Source organism: Pteropus vampyrus, unplaced genomic scaffold, assembly GCF_000151845.1.
Source record: "Pteropus vampyrus isolate Shadow unplaced genomic scaffold, Pvam_2.0 Scaffold349, whole genome shotgun sequence".
Lineage (NCBI taxonomy): Eukaryota > Metazoa > Chordata > Mammalia > Chiroptera > Pteropodidae > Pteropus > Pteropus vampyrus.
The window spans coordinates 1562851-1579733 of record NW_011889130.1 but is presented as its reverse complement, the minus strand read 5'-3'; the positions used below and the strand labels follow the sequence as shown (position 1 = coordinate 1579733).

General features: G+C 52.7%; 1 protein-coding gene across 1 annotated transcript; it reads right to left on the bottom strand.

The window, feature by feature from the left end:
* Positions 1-7659: 7659 nt before the first annotated feature.
* NINJ1 (ninjurin 1) lies at positions 7660-16877 on the bottom strand. The gene is made up of 4 exons (XM_011378932.2): positions 16712-16877; positions 9987-10212; positions 9042-9203; positions 7660-8151 (listed from the first exon to the last, which is right to left on the bottom strand). Exons 1-3 carry the CDS (start codon positions 16802-16804, stop codon positions 9049-9051), a joined length of 474 nt encoding a protein of 157 aa, XP_011377234.1. The 5' UTR covers positions 16805-16877; the 3' UTR covers positions 7660-8151; positions 9042-9048.
* Between the last annotated feature and the right edge of the window lie 6 nt (positions 16878-16883).

Genomic DNA, 16883 nt, shown 5'->3' with positions numbered 1-16883 from the left:
TTCATTGAAGGCAATGAGACTAACAAAAATTCAAGAAGGGCCTATATCAGACATGGCAAAACTTCTAATGTCCTGGATTGAAGACCAGACACAGAAGATGTCCCTCTGAGGACCATGTCTATGATGGCCAAAGCAAGAAGTTTGTTGGCAACGTTGAAAGACCCAACCATGATGTTGAATTTACTGCTAGCTTTGGGTGGTTTAAACAATTCAAGAATTGTTATATATTACATAATGTGAAAGTGAGTGATAAGTCTGCCACTGCTGATGTGAAGGCAGCTAAAGAACTTTTGGAAACTCTAGATAAGTTAATTGTGGAAGAAAATTAATTGCCAGAGCAAATATTCAGTATAGATGTAACCTTACTATTTTGGAAACAGATACCTGAAAGAATTTTCATCCATAAGGAGGCCAAGTCCATGCCAGGTTTCGAGGCTTTTGAGGACAGGATAACAGTCTTGTTTGGGGGCAATGTCACAGGCTACAGATGGAAACCCTTTGTAATCTGGCACAGTGAGAGCCCCAAGGCCTTCAAACATATCAATAAGGACACACTGCCAACGTACATACTACAGGAGCAATAAGAAGTCATGGATGACCCAGCTCTTCTTCCAAGATGCTCTTCTGAATTGCTGTGATAGTGAAATAATAGAAATACTGTTTGGAGAATAACATACCTTTCGATATTTTGCTTATTGTTGATAATACTCCCAGACATCCTCCTTTTGTTGGTAATCTTCATCCCGACATCAAAATAGTGTTTCTCCCTCCAAATACCACCTCTTTGATCTAAACAATGGATCAAGGAATATAGCACCTTTTAAGGCTTACTACCTGAGGAGGACCTTTGCCCAGGATATTGCTGCAAAAGAGGAAGATATTGAGAAGATGCTGATGCAGTTCTGGAAGGATTACACTATCTATACTGCATCAAGAACCTTGCTTGGCCTGGGGTGATGTCACCAAGGAATATATGAATGGCATCTGAAAGAAGACACTCAAGAAGTTCATCCATGACTTCAAAGGATTTACCAAGAATAAAGAGGTTATAAAAATCAACAAGGTTGTGGTTGAGATGGCAAACATCTTTAACCTGGGTGTGGATGAGGATGACATTGAGGAGCTCCTAGTGGTGATTCCTGAGGAATTGACTAATGAGTTCCTATTGGAATAGGAACGCGTAGCTGAAGAAGAGGCAAGAGAAAAGGAAACTACAGGAGAAGAAAAAGAACCCCCAAGAAAATTCATAATGAAGAGTTTAGCAGAAGCTTTTGCAGGCTGGGACTTCATGGCTAGGACAATGTTGAGATGCCTTTCCTACCTCAACAAGCTCCTTAAAAAGTTTGAAAACATGGACCCTGACAATGAAAGGTTTTAATTAATAGGAATGTTTATGGTGCATTATCTGCTTATGAGCAAATATATGATGAAAAAAAAGAAATAAAACAAGCAAACCATCGTGAACATATTTTTGAAAGGAGTGACATCTCAAGAAGAGCCTCAAGCAGGTCCTTCAGGAGGTATTCCAGAAGAAAACACTATTATCATAGGAGATGACAATTCTGTTCCTGTTATTATTATCCCTGAGGACCTTCCAGTGGGACAAGATGTGGAGGTAGAAGACAGTGATGTTGGTGATCCTAACCTTGTGTAGTCCTAGGCTAATGTGTGTGTTTGTGTCCCAGTTTTTAACAAAAAAGTTTCAAAAGTAAAACAAATTAAAAATTTTTTAAATAGAAGCTTATAGAAGGATATAAAGAAAATACTTATACAGCTGTACAATGTATTTTTGTTTACAGCTAAGGTTATTACAAGAGTCAAAAAGTTTAAAAAAATCAAAAAGTTTATAAAATAAAAAGGTTATATTAAGCTAAGGCTTATTATTGAAGAAAATATTTTTTATAACTTTAGTGTAGCCTTGGTGTACAGTCTTTAAAAGTCTCCAGTAGTGTACCGTAATGTCTTCAACCTTCATATTGACTCAACAAGCTCCTTATCACCACTCGCTGACTCAACAAGCTCCTTATAAAGGTGTATGATTTTTTTATCTTGTATACCGTATTTTTACTGTACATTCTCTATGTTCAGATGTGTTTTGATTCACAAAACACATCTAATTACAGTAGTCTACAGTATTCAATACAGTAACATGCTACATAGGTTTGTAGCTTAGGAGCAATAGGCTGGACCATATAGCCTAAGTGTGTGCTAGGCTACACCGTCTACGTTTGTGTAAGTGTACTCCATAATGTTCACACAATGATGGAATTACCTAATGAGGCATTTCTCAGAATATATTCCTATCTTTAAGGAACCTATGACTGCAGTTTCTCATCATGGCTAGGACAATGTTGAGATGCCTTTCCTACCTCCAGAGCTGTGCAGGGGCTTGGAGGGGTTGCTTGGGGTGGAGAAGAGAGAGAATCCATTACCAAAGATGTGTGGGGAGGGCATGTATGAGGGAATTCGTGGGGGATGTCATGTGAAAGAGGGTGTGAGGGTGAGAGTGAGGGACAGTATGTGAGAGAAGGAGTGAGGCAGGGAGTGTGAGGGAAAGTGTAGGGAGGGTGGAAGTGAGGGAAGGTGTAAAAAGGTGTTTGAAAGAAGGTGTGCAAGGGATGATGTGAAAGAAAGGATGAGGAAGGCGTGAGGGAGGGAGTGAAGGAGAGTGAAGGAGGAAAGGTATGAGGGAGGGAAGGAGGAAGGGAGTGAGGAGAATGAGGGAGGGAAGGTATGACAATGTGGAGGGAGGGTTTGAAATGTTGGTTAGGTAGGGAGTGGGGTGGGTGTTGGGATTGGTGTACTGTAAAGGAGGGATGAATCTGATTAATGGGTGTTTCTGTTAGGGAGGGAATTTGAGTCCCAGTGGCTCTTACCTAGGAGGCATTGGTTAAGAGCTGGGTGTGACATAGGCTCTTGTTTTCAGAGCCTTAAATGCAGCTGCATCTTGCACAACACATGGTTCCTCTTGGCAAGAATGTGTTGTTGACTCTGCAAGCACAGGGGCCAGGTCAGTTGGTGCTGACACCGCTGGAATTGGGGTTGCTATTTGCAGTTCCCACTGGAGTTAGCACTCTAAGGCAGAACTCAGAGGAGCTCTGCCCACCCATCCCCCTAATGTGTCCCCTACATCACCCCAAACCTCTGCACAACCCCTAGGCCTGACTAGGCCCTGGGTCAGATCTCTGCATGATGGATCCTGGGACGCACAGTCTCACAGATAAGTATCTGTGAGGGGTCAGGTTTGGAGGGGGCTCAAGAGATGGAGAGCTGTGTGGGCTGGCTCTGTCCCCAGGCCTACATGCTGGAGCCTAGGTCAGCTTATCTATACAGTGGGGATTAGAAAGGGACTCTTTTTAGGGAGTAGGGGCCCTCCCTTAGCACTGGCCTGGTGGCAGATGGAACTCTGATTTTTATCCCACCCCAAGGCGGGACAAAACCCCGTCTCCCAGCTGAGACAGCACCTAGAGCAAGGGCCCAGCAGGTATTGGGGGGGCACTGCTGCCCTTGGGCAGCTTCATCTGGCCACACAGATCCAGCAGCTTAGTTTCCCCCTGAAATAAATTCTTGAAAGAAAAAGAAGAAAAACATTAAAGCATTTAGCTTCTTGATTTTTAAAACTAACGCCTTGAGGAAAGAGGAATTAAAGTCAATTAAAGGCACAGTAGAAGGCAAATGAGAGAGGAGGAAAACAGAAGGGGATGGATGTAACAGGTGTAGGAACGCATGGTCACCTTCCCTCTCTGGGGGCCCTACCCTGTTTGGCTGTCATCTGCAGGGTGGCGGGGAGGTGGAGGGGCCGCGGGCTGGCAGATGTGTGTGTGTGTGCGTGTATTTGACCCTGTCTTTCCTCCTCCTTCCTCAGATCAAGCGAGCTAAGGTCTCAAGTATAAATGGTGGGGATAGAGAACCAGGGGAGGGAACCCTGTAGAGTAAACCAGACCTAGAGGACACACCCAGGGCTTGACTCAGGCAGGAATCCACCAGTGTTCCGGGATGCATGCAGGGGACATAAGCAATGAGGAAACATCAGCAATGGCTCTCTGGAGGAAAGGAGGGCCCCTGCCTGGGCTCCCACTGGCACAGAGCTACTTTTTCTCCCAAAGATCCTGCCAGGGTGGCCTGGGGATAGCCCATCTACCCCTACCCCTATCTTATCATCACCTTCTGTCTATCATTTATCTTCACTCTATCACCTGTTTATCATCTAGCTGTCTATCGTTTATCATTTATCCATTAATCTGTTATCGATTGACCAAGTATTCATCATTTATTTACCTATATTTATCCATCTATCATCCATCTATCATCTAGCAATCAATCACCTACCAATCGATTAATCTATCATCTCTTTATCCATTCATCCATCATCATTTATCTTTTACAGTAAGGTTAAGCATTCAATCTACCTGCACTGTCTTACTCTATATGCTTCCCCCGCTCAAGCTCTGTATGATGGCCCACTCCCCCACATTGAGCACACCAGGTTCCCCCAAGGCCATACCCAGTTAACAAGGCCTCAGCACTTGTCCCTCTGCAAGGCTCTTTTCCGTCACCATTGAGTCCTCTCCAAACCCCCTTCTCTATGTGTGTCCCTCAGTGATATCCCCCCAACTCCGTGTGTGCATCTCTTTGCTCCTTACATCCCTTGCTCACTCTCAGGGTCTCTGGTGTCCCCAGGGAGGACAGAGCTGAGCTCCAGGATGGGGCACAGGGTGGGGGAGAGTTGTACAGGAGTGGGTGCATGGGAGTCCAGGAGTAGCCCGAGAGTTGTCACATCTGGGGGCTAGCTCCACCCCATTCCGCTGTCTATGCCTCAGCACACATGGATGAGTGAGTGCTGTAGACATTTACAGAGCATCTACTGTATGCTGGACACAGTACCAAGAACACAGGTCACAGGTGGTGGCTTCTGGTGGGAGAGTCAGGCCAAACCAAGTAAGTAGAGCAGGCATAAATGGGGGCCCACCTCCCCCATCTCAGGGGGAGACTAGTGGACAGGACCTTCCTTCTTGGGATGCAGCCCTGGTCTTGGGCCAGTGTGGCAAGTGTGTGGGGTGGTCTCAGACACTCAGACACTGGCAAGGTGGTCAGTGAGGCCATCCCATAGCAGAAAAGGCCAAGTAAACCCAAATAGCCCACTGTGACAATAACTGTTAGAAGGGTCAGAGGGCCTATGGGAAGGACCTCAGGGCTGAGCACTGACTTCAGAAAGCAACAGCACATGCCAAGGCCCAAGACAGGGCTGTGTCTGGAGTGAGGGTTAAGGGGCTTGAGTGGCTGTCAAGGTTCAAGCCTGAGAGCTGGTGGGGGCATTTGGGGCTGGGGGCCATTGGGGCCCAGAAGCATATCCCCACCTGGGATGGGGGTTGTGGGGGCCAAGACACACAGACCCACCCAGTGTCATGCCCTGTCCCCAGTGCCCCCAGCACCCAGGAGGCTAGCCTTTCTTGGTGGTCCAGGACTCAGCTGAGCCATCTGGAGCTGTCCCCCTCCAGGCAGACTTCTAGTCCTGGCCAAAAGAGGAACCAGAGTATCTGTTGGCCACATCCGAGGTGCTGCCTCATGAGACCAGTACACAGGCTGGTATCTCTCCCTCATGGCTGCTGGCCAGTCACACCACACGCTACAGGCCATACCAGATTATCCCAGGGACAAGGTACATGCCAGGCCCCAGGCAGAGCTGGGCCTAAGAGAGTGGACCCGGATACCACCCTGGACACACTGCGATGGCCAGGGACAGCAGGCAAAGGGGATGGGATGGGGCACTCAGAAGGGCTGGCACAAGGGCCAGGTGGCAGGTGGAAAGTGTAGGGGGTAGAAGCCTGCTGCTTCCTGTCAAAAGTGAGAGGGGAAGATAAGATGCACTCATAGTGACCAGCAGGAGAGGTGGTGTGAGTCCGGGAACCTCCTCACAACCTGCCCCAGGGCCGGCCCACTGCACAGCTCTGCACCTGCCCCTTCTGGCTGGAAACACGTGTCACCCACTGCCCACCTGCTCACTTGCTTCTTCCTGAACCTTGTCCCAAGTGGGATCACCTTTAAAAACCCTCTTTATGGGACATTTAGACACTCACCAGAGCAGAGACACCCTATGGCCCTACTCTGCAGTCACTAGCACTTTTTCAACCCTGTTTTATCATTTCCCTATGCTTATTCCTGGAGTATTTTAAAGCAAAGCCCAGGACTGAATGTCTCACCCACAAGCACTCCTGTTTATCCATCACTTTGTGCTGAGCTGATCTTTCAGCCCCACAGACCACATGGTGGGATCACCTGACTATCTTAAGGGAACAGGCGTTGGAGCCACACCAGGCTCAGGTTAGGGGAGGGGAAGAGAAGAGATGGGGAGAGGAGGACGAGTGGCAAAGACCACAGGGGTTCCCAGGTGTACCAGGCACCTGGAGGGTTCCAGATGAGGACAGGCCTGCTACTTCAAGGAGATACGGAGTATAGCAAGCAGGAGTCATGGCTGATGAGACAAGAGGCAAAGTGAGAGCTCAGGCCCTGGAGGCCTAGGGGTAGATGAAAGGGAGCTAGGGATTCCAGTCAGGTAAGGTAAGGATGATAGCATCTGGCCTTTGATGGGGTCTCTGCAGGGTCTCAGACTGCTTGGGCCAACCCTGCTCTCCTTGGCACACAAGGCCTGAGTGAAAGGCAGTGCTGGTTATGACCTTGGAGTGGGCCACAGCTGTGGGTATGAAGGGAAGACATGTGGCATGCAGGCTGCAGGAAACAGTGAGAGTGCTGGAAGTTTTCATGAGGGGCTGGTCATCAGGCCAAGTGCCAAGGACAGGATGGGTGATGTCTGGAGACTCTAATGGAGGCTACTTCCCCCCCAAGGTCATCCTGTGTGGCACCCTTTCCCCAAAACCTGCAAAGGAGGGTCCAGTCTTGGTCTCTGATGCCAAATGCCCCCAAAGTTGACATGGGGAACCAGCTGCTCCCCACTCCCGGCCCCCGCAGCCCTGATGCGGGTACCCTGGGCCAATCACCTTAAAAAAATGCCCCACCTGAACTGGATCTGAGGGAACACCTGGGAGCCCCAAAACCAACACAGAGGGAGGGATCTTGGAGTTTACTCTGTTCTGCTATAAATGAGCTAATGGAAAGCCTGGTGACACATGGATGAGTCTGCTGTATAGAGGGTAGTGTTGTGTCAAGGCTGGTTTTCTGAGCTGGTTATTCTGTGTGGTCATGCCCGTGAACCCATTTCTGGGAGGTTCACACTCAAGGTTTTGGCAGTCAGCGCAGCATGTGTGTCACTCACTGGAGCCCCAGCCAGATTGGGGGCAGGGGAAAACCTGTGGGTAGGCTCCTAATAGAGCAAATGATCACCTGTAGTGGGACTCCCTGCCACGAGGTCATCTGAGTCTAGGCTACCAGGAGCTTTTTGAACCATTCTTATATACTCTGAAGTAAAAAATAAAGACACTAGGGCATTGGTGCCCTAAGACCTTGGTGTCTGCCTGAATACCTGACCCAAGATGTCAGGTGCCAAGGAGCTGCCCAAGCTTGCAGTTCTAGTGAAGGGACCTGTGGTTTGAACTATGTCCCCATGACTGCCCTGAGTGGGAGGAGAGGCCAGCACAGGCTGGGGCTCTGGGGCATGGTATAAGGCCCAGGCCCAGGAGAGGGAGGACAGTGATGGTAGCCACACAGGAAGAGCATCAGTTTTATTGGTCACTTGTGCTTAGAAAAGTGGGGGCTTAGGCCCCAGCCCCATGTCCAGTCACTACTAGTGGAGCACATGTGCAAGGCCCACAGCCGTGGTGGAAGGAAGGAGCTGGCAGTCCAGTCTCTTGGTTCAGGAGGTGCAGAGGCCACAGGTCCCTCAGAGAATGCGTTGGCTGAGGGGCATTTCCTCATCCCTCTGGAAATGCCCTGAGACTGAGGCTGGCCCTGACCCCTTGCTGCCCATCTCTGGGCCTGCCGTGTGTCCATGCTGGGCATGACCTTTCTGGGTCTTGCTGACACTTGCTCCAGGAGGAGGAGCAGCTGAGAATGGAGGAGGCCCTGGGGTGGCCCAAGTGGCCTCTGCCCAGTCTTGGACTCGCAGTTTCGGGGAGTACCCCATACAGGGAGGTGGGCCCCCAGGGTGAGGCGGCTTCTGGGGTCTGGGTGGCTGCAGCTGGGCATAATCTGAGGTGTCTGCAAAGGAGAGGAGAGGCGTGAGGGTTACCCAGGCTGGAGGGGCCCAGGTCTCATCCTGGTGACCCTGCTTCAGTGGTGTGTCTGGTGACCAGTCTACGAGCATCAGGGCTGCTCCAACTCTAGAAAAGCCCAATTCTGACCCGTGTGAGCCTCAGTTTCCCCTCCTGGGTCACTGTCAGAATTTAAAAACCTGGCCCCAGCATACTCTGACAGAGGACACTGAAGAGCAGGGGCTGGTGGGGAACTTGTGCCACGGAGCTGATACTTGGGGAGAGTCAGAGTTGTGTATGGAATATACACAGGGTGATTAATAAATAGTCTGGTCATTGTGCCATGAATGAGAGAATGAGCTGGCATCCAAAGGGTTCTGTGGGGTCCCACTCTGCCGTGGGGCATCCCCAGTCTGTTAGTGGTGCCCACGCTTCCCCTGGGGCAGGCCTGAGGAGTGACCCCTGGGCCCAAGGTGACGTGGCCCACGGTGTGCAGCCCTTGCAGGGTCCCAGACGCAAGACACTTATGCCCCATGCTCTGGTCACTGTCATAAGCTCAGGAGAATGTTGAATTCTGCTGACCTTCTGCATCTGCCCTCATGACACTTTAGGGTACCTTGTCTGAGCCCCCCAGGCTTGTCGAGGCTGCTTTGTTGTGTTATGAGGGTCTCCTGGCCTCAGCTCCGGCCCCCTAGCAGGGCAACCTTAGCAGGTGCTTGGCCTCTCTGAGCAAGGATGGGGGCTAAATGTGGTGTATGGATGTGAGGCCACGGATGCTCACCCTATAAGGCCGAGGCAGGGGCAGACACAAGGTCATGGGGCTCCAAGTGAAAGGCCCTGAGCCCTCAGGCCTGCTTGTGGGCCAGTGGGAAGCCCAGGCTAGCCCTCCTGACTCACCTGAGCCCTACTGCTGGGGTGCCATGTCTACCACGGGCTTCTGGACACCAAAGGCAGTGATGAAGATGTTGACCACGACGATGATGAAGACTAGGCCGGTGGCCAGGTTGTTGAGGAAGTCCAGCTTGGCGTGCTTGGCTGGGTTGTTGAGGTCATACCTGACTGTGGACAAGAGGGCATGGACACTGCCCAGGCTGCCTGCACTAGGCCCAGCACTGGAGCCAAGCAACCCCGCAGGGCCCACTTCTTTCTCCCAGAAAGACATGTCTGCGTTAATATACTGCTGACAATAGAGCTGGCCCGGAGAGCTGGATGGAAGCTCGGAGGGGCCTGGCACCTTTGGTCATGGAGTGAGAGGAGCCAGCCTAATGCCTACGTTCGATTTTAAGGCACAAAATGCTGAGCATACATAGGCAAGCACCTTTCTGGGTGCCCTGTGGTAATTAGCAAACTTCGCACATACCCAAGGCCCTAGCCAGGAAGAGGCAAGGAAACTGAGTCCAGGAGGCAAAGTAACCGACCTGAGGTTACACAGCCAGGAAAAGGTAGAGACAACCCTGAAGCCCTTGCTGCTCTAAGCCCGGACCCTCTCTTAGGGCGCAGAGGTCCTGAGGGGCCAGGACCACCAGCTAGTCCCTGTAGACCACCATAAGGACTAAAGGGTATATGGTAGGGACCCAATACATGTCAACTCTTATATGTTTATGACATTTTCCTGCATCTTCCTTGGGTGGGTAGAAGAACAGAGCCATAGGGGGCTCTCCGAGGGCCACATCCTGGACTTCATGGCCAAATGAGGGCCAGGGTCCCTGTGCAGCTCTGTGAGGGCCAGCTCAGATGGTATCAGATGATGAATGCTCCAACCCAGGAGGTGTGCAAGGTGAACCAGCCCGCCATGGGGTGGGGCTGCCCTAGGACTCTCTCACCACCTGCCCAGGTACATACCCAGGAAGATGAGCAGCACACCCACGCCGATCTGCAGAACGAGGGAAATGGAGATGAGGACCACAAGGGGGACAAAGAAGCCAAAGCTGGGGCCCTGCTCAATGACAGCCTTCAGTTGAGAGGCGTTGGCCATCAGCAGCGCAATGTCCAGCATGCTCTCTGCTGCGCTCTTCTTGTTGGCGTAATGGTTTACGTTGATGGGCCGGTTCCTGCCCCAGCGGGGTGGCTGCAGGGAGGGGACAGTCAGCGGGTCTCCCATAGGAAGCAGGCAGGGGCTACCCTGGGATCCCACCCAAGTCTCCTCTCAGGAACTGGCAGAGAAGTGGGGTTTATTGGCTTGCACGTATAGGGCCCAGGTGAGGGCTCAAGAGGGAAGTGTTTATTAACAGAACAAGAGTCCTAGAAAAGGCTATGCAGCCCCACTAAGACCCTCCTTAGGAATCAAGTCCTGGAAAAGAAAGGAAACACAAACACAACCTCAGCACACATTCTGGTTTCAGACTGGAAACTGCCACCAGTGCCTGCCTGCCTGCCATAGTGGCGTCTAGCAGCCTTCCCTGGATGCCCCTGCCTTCGGTGCCGGGCCTCCCTTCTCCTCTGGGTCTGGGCGGGCGGTTAGTCCCAAGACAGAAGTGACGTGTGGGAATGGGAGCTAGATCCCGGATCCCTGCTACTTGCCCAGCTGTGAAACAAGCCCTCTCTGGACCACTGATCTTGCTCAGGCCACCTTCCAGCTGCAGAGGACACGTAGCAGGCGCTTAATAGATGCTTCGACATTCTATGCCAAAGTCAAGCTTAGCTTCTTTAATGTTTATTTAAAAACATTTAAACCACTTTATTGAGATATGATTGACATACAAAAAGCTATACACATTTAATGTAATCAACCTGAAGAGTTTAGAGATAAATGTTCTTGCATGACACTACCACCCTCCAGGCCATCACATATCTGTCACCTCCAAACATCTCCTGCCCCCTTTATTTACTATGATTTGTGATAAGAATACTTCACTGAGGCCACACTTACAGTGCTATACTGGTGATGACATGCCACGCAGTGGAGCTCCTGCACTCATTCTGTCTTCATGTTCATATTGGTAAAACAGGAGTAAGAGTTCTGAAACCTTCTCTGTCACCTCTGCTTGAGAACACCCTGGCCTCAGTGCAGGTCCCTGCCACTCCTGGGTGCCCCTCATGCTGTCTTTGTTCAGTCCATGTCAAGATGACCTCAAACTACCCCTGGTTGGACCCCTCCCCAGCCCCCAAGGACAAATCTGTGCCCTTGGGTCCTGGGCCTTTGTCCACAAGAACCTCTGAGCCACTAGCCTGGGACTGCAGCCTCCTAGGGGACTGGTCAGCAGGCTGGCCTCCTGGGGCCACCCAGGAGATCCTGTTTCTAGACTCATGAAAGATGCAGGTCTGGGAGGCAGGTGCTGGGAGGGGACACGAACACCAGGAGAGGAGACATGGCAGACAATCTGCCTTCACTTCCTGTAGCTGCAAATTTCACTGTGGAAAGTACAGACCTACAGAAGGGCAGGCCTCACTTTAATGGTATGTCTTTAAGTTTAAATTTAGCCTAGAATCACATGCCCAGGAGGAAGGGAGGATGGACACACAGAACACAGGTGGCTCTGCTACCTGCCCTACCTTCCTCAAGTGAGTGGCTCTGAAGTAGCAAATCTGCTTAGTTTAAAATTCTAGGCCCAAGGGCACATAGGGACGGCCTCCTCCACAGACCCAGGCCCCAGCCCTGCTCTCTGAGATGTTCTACACACAGCCAAGCCCCACTAGGTCTCCCCTGTAACTCTCCATTTAAGGTTTCCCTTTTGCCTTTCGAGGCCAGGTCTCTAGCCACACTCACAGCTGGGTGGGCTGTCCCTCAGGCCCCTGTACCCCCAGGGCATGGCTACTCTTCCTCAGGGTTTGGGCACAGGCCACTCACTGCTTAAGGGCCTGTGCCCCCCACCATATGAGGATGTCCCCTAGCTCCACACTCTATCACCCGTGTGCTCCTCCAGGGATGGGCATCTGGGAGGCACTGGCCTGCAGTGGGGGTGTGCTATGTTTCATAAACCAAAAGTGCCAAAGTGCCTTCACTTGAAGCTAGCCCAATGCTCACCCCAGTCTCCAACCCCAGAGAAAAAGCCAGGTACAGACCTTACAAGGGGCTTCCACCTTCTGAGCCATATACGCACACACATGAGCTTATACACACATCCACATACATACACACATGTACACACGCATAAACAAATATATACACACATGAGCATATACACATGTGTAAGCAACATATATACACATGTATAAACACACATAAACATATATACACTTATGTGCCTAAAAATATAAACATCAGCTTATACACGCATGTAACAGATGTACACACAGGTAGACACACATATATATGTACTAGTATACCTAGACATGCACACATATACATACATTTACAACAAGTATACATGTACGGCTGCATAAATAAACACATGAAGAGATATGTACGCACCCAGGCTAACTGTGGTAGCCTCTGGGCAGGAGAAAAAATTCCTTTATAGTCTGAGGTCTCCTGAACCATTTAAATATTTCATAGCCATGCAGCCATATGCACATTCAAATACAGAATGACATGGTCAGTGGCGGTGCCCCCAACACAGGGAGCCTGTGTCCCCATTGTCCTCTCTCCTGGGTGCTCTAGGTGCAGCCCACCATCTTATTCACTTTTCAGCTAGGGTGCTCTGCCCTAGGGAGCCCCCCGGCCTCATACCCACTTAGTGTGGGTAAACTGAAGCCCCGTGTCCAAAGCCAAAGGCAAGTGAGGGCTGCACTGAGATTTGAAACCAGGCCTTGGGGCTTAGAAGCCTTGGCGGCTGACACTGTGGTTCCTTCCCCATGGAGTGTGTTAGGATCAGAGGCTACCTTTTTGGGGCTGAGCCCTCAGAGGCCCCCTGCACAGGCTCCAGCTGTGTGACCTCAGGACAGCCAGCCCGCTCTGGGCCTTGGTCTCCAACGTGTGCAATGAGGCCACAGAGCAGGGATCCTGGGCATTCTAGGGGTCTGGCCAATGCCTCAGAGCCCCAACCTACATACCCCTCCTGGTGCAGGGCGCTTCCCGCACACATGGCCATCTGCTTCCTGTTTAACCTGTACAGCACTAAGGGGAGCACAGGCTGGGGGCCCTGGTCAATCCTAGATACCATAGACTGGCTGTGAGGTCTTGACAACATGCTCTCCCTCTGCTGGCCTCGGTCTCTCCATCTGTACTCTGGGAGCTATACCACCCACAGAGTGCCCTCCCTAACCCTGAGAGAAAGTGTGATTTTCTCATTTTACAGAGTGAGAGACAGGCTCGGGGGCCTGCCAGGGCCACCACGAGGGAGGGGCAGATCAGCATTCAAACAGCCTGTCTGCTCCAAAACCTAAGGCTGCCCGGCATGGCCTCTTATCCACCCTAGGAAGGGGCCCAGGGCTGATACATTTCCCTCATGCCTGACCTTGACACCCCAGGCCTCCTGGGGCTGGGGAAGAGGGGAGGCTCTGAACTGTGTGGGGAGCTCTGGGCTTGGAGGTGACCACTCACAGAACAGTCCCAAGGAGGCTGCTGCCTTGGAAGCCACCTCTTGAAGGTCTGGGACCCTATAGGTCTGGACCCGTCACCTGGCCACCCTGCTGCCAGGAATCACTCTGAGAATCTCCCACTGAGATCTCTGCCATGACCAGGGTGGTACAGAAAACAAACACCCTGGTTAATGTATTCTTGGGCCCAAGGGGACTTCCCAGAACCTCAGCTATGGTCCCAGGAGCAGGGTGACCTCAGGGCTGCTGGAGTTTTTCCCCAAAAAGCCAGAAAGGAGTCTTGTGGGGAGGGAGCTGACTCTATGTATGCATGGCCGTCCACCTTCTGTGGACAGTGGGTCTCATGGCAGCTGTTCACAGGCAGCTTGCAAGGACCCAGGACACTTGGCCCAGGCTATACTGCTGAGTGTCTTCAGCTCAGTGGAGAGGGGAGTTAGGATTTGATTTGACTCAGGATTTTAATCCAGGTCTGAGGAACCCTGGGTGCCCCGGTCTGGTTGCAGCATAAAGGACACTCTGGTCCATCCCAGGCTTGGATGGGAGGAGATGAAGGGCTGCTTGAGGCACCGGCTGGGCCTGCATTGTCTAGCTCACTCCCAGCCTCCTGCCTGCACACTTCCTGCTCCCCCGGGTGGATAGGACAGGACAGAACAGGGCCAAGGCCCACCCACTAAGCCCCTGCAGGGACTGAGGGGTTCAGTTACTGACTCCCTCCAATCCTGCCTGACCCCAGATCCTGAGTACAGTATGGAATAAGAAACTCACATGGGAATTCCTGCCTATTCTCCCAGAGCCCATTTTCACATCTGCAGAGTGAGAAACCAAGGATCTCAAAAGGTCTATGAGGTTCACAGCCAGGAGCACACTGGGGACACAGCAGTGACCTAGACCACCCACCCTGCCACCCAGAGTTCCTGATCTAGAGGTGACGTGTCTGAAGACCCCAAGGTTTACCCCTCTGCCCAGCAAAGCGTTTCTTCTCACCCTCATGCAGGTTCCTGAGGCTCAGATTCTGGCAGGGCCACCAGGAGAGAAGGCCACAGAAAAGCCAGGAGAGGCGCAGGGAGAGGACCATGCATGTCCAAGAGTCCCATCTGGGGAAGGTATTTGCCCAGGCATTAATACTGGGAGAGGCTCTCATGTGGCAGGTGGGGATGTTAATGACACAGTGTGCCTGGCCAGCTGTGGTACTTCACACATTAGCTCATTTAGTCCTCAGGACAACCTCTGAGGGATGCACTGCTACCACTCCATTTCACATATGAGAAACTAAGGCACAGAGTGATATGCCCAAGAACACAACAAGGCAGGTCCTGAGGATGGGAAGGGGAGGGTGGACCTGGGCCCAGGAGAGATGAGCGGAGTAGACTTGAGACTGGCTACTCCTCCTGAAGCCTCGCTGCCTGTGACTGGAGACAGCCAGACGAATGTGTTTATTCTCCTATGGGCTCCCAGCAAAGCCTGGCCTCCCAATACACCTCCTCCCCAGCCCCAATATACTCAGTGGCCCAGCCTCTGGAACTTTCTCACACTGGTCCCCCTGCTTGGGATGTCCTTTCCCACATTGTCGGGGGACGTGCCCCCACTCCACTCCAGCTGTCCAAGGCCCAGCGCCAATGTCACACTCCCACTGCCACCACGCCAGCCCCTGGGAGTTCAGCACTTTGGCCAGGGGCTCCTCTGCTCTGTTTACAGGGTGTAGTGCCACTTGCCTGCCCCAACTCTGGTCCCAGAGCCAGTGCAGTGCTCTAGAGATGAGGCTTGCAGAGCAAGTTTGGAGTGAAGGGCCCAGCCAAGGCTGAGAGGTGACCGGGATCCATCCCATTTTGTTACCTGACATGCTCTCCCTACTTCCTCGAAGGCAGGCAGGGTCATTTGTTCTCTTTTCAGACCATGGACAGAAGGCCCAGTGAGGTATACCAGCATCCCCAAGCACACACACACACAGCCCGCTGCTCCAAAGTGCTCATATGCCATGGCAGGGCCAAATGTGGGTTCCTTTCAGTCTTCAGTTTCCTCATCTCTAACCTGGGACAAACATCCTGTGCCACCCCAGGGCTGTGAGGATTTACTGAAGGGCCAGCAAGGCAGCTGGGTCCCCAGAAAGGCTTGCCATGAAGAAAAATGGAGAAGATTATCTTGTGGGGCCAGGGGCACATGTAAGGGCTGTCTAGGCCATCTGGGACCTTCCCCCCCGCCCCCCCCCCCGGCAACCTCAATATGGCCTGAGCATCTCCAAGACTGGTCACCCACAACTGAGCATTGTCAGTGTCTTTGTCCCAGTCAGGCTCACACCATTGAGAGGTTGCTGGCCCTGCCCCCATCCCCAGAGCGGTCAGAAACCGAAAGAATGTCCAAAGTCAATCAATTCTTGAGGGAATGTCCAAAGTCAATCAATTCTTGAGAGATGTGCCCCGGATTCCTTCACAAATAGGCGCTGGTGAAGTGCTAGGCCCCGGAAGCGGCAAAGACCACCGCTTGGGCCCTGCCCAGCAGCAGAAAGGGACCTAAGGGCAAGAGGGCACCAGCTCTAAAATGTAGGCAGGACAACCTCCATTTTCTGCCCTGTGCCCACTTTCCTCCCAGGTCAGCAGGGCAGACTTTGAAGAGGCCACGGGTGGAGGTCGGGGGAGGGAAGGCGCGCGGGTGCTGCGGGGGAAGAGAGGAGAGAGGACACAGTGGCCCCAAGTTTCCCATCAGGGAACGCACCAGACCCGTGCAGTCTCCGTGGACAACGTGGGTGACGTAACTGTCTACCAGCTGCTGGCTTGGGACCCGGAGGCTGGGATCCTCCCCGCCCACCCAGAGCACAGCGAACCAGAGATGCAGCGGCTGGAAGTTAGAGGGTGGTGCGGAAGCGGGGAAGGCCAGGTCGCGGGGAGGCGTGGGCACCAACTGGCCTGGCCCAGAAGGCAGTCTGCCAGCCCACCCCGCTCACCTACTCGGGTAGGAGAAGCCCAGGGGTCACTGCTCGGACCCCCGACGGCGTGGGTGAGGCTCGGGGCGCTCAGGGCGCGGCGACCCCCGCCGCTCCGCAAGACGAACGCAGCGCACAGCTGGCTTGGCAACCAGAGGTGCCTCGGGCGCGGAGTTTAAAGTGGGCGGGCGCCCGCCAAGGTCGCACAGCGGTGCGGGGGAAAGGAGCTTACCGAGGCGTCCGGGGAGCCGGGAGAGCCGGGAGAGCCCGGAGAGCCCGGGCGCGGGTCGCCGTTAAGTTCGTACTCCTCGAGGCCCGAGTCCATGGTGCGGCCGCTGGGGCCGCCTTGCTCGGGACCTGAGGGCCGCCCACACCTCCGCCGCGGGTCGCGGGCTGCGCGCCCG

Coding starts and splice junctions, on each gene's coding strand:
- NINJ1 (XM_011378932.2), bottom strand. CDS start 16,804: ATGGACTCGGGCCTCGAGGAGTACGAACTTAACGGCGACCCGCGCCCG. Junction 10,213..16,711: donor CCGGCTCCCCGGACGCCTCG/GTAAGCTCCTTT, acceptor CCCTCCCTGCAG/CCACCCCGCTGGGGCAGGAA. Junction 9,204..9,986: donor TGTGCTGCTCATCTTCCTGG/GTATGTACCTGG, acceptor TCTTGTCCACAG/TCAGGTATGACCTCAACAAC.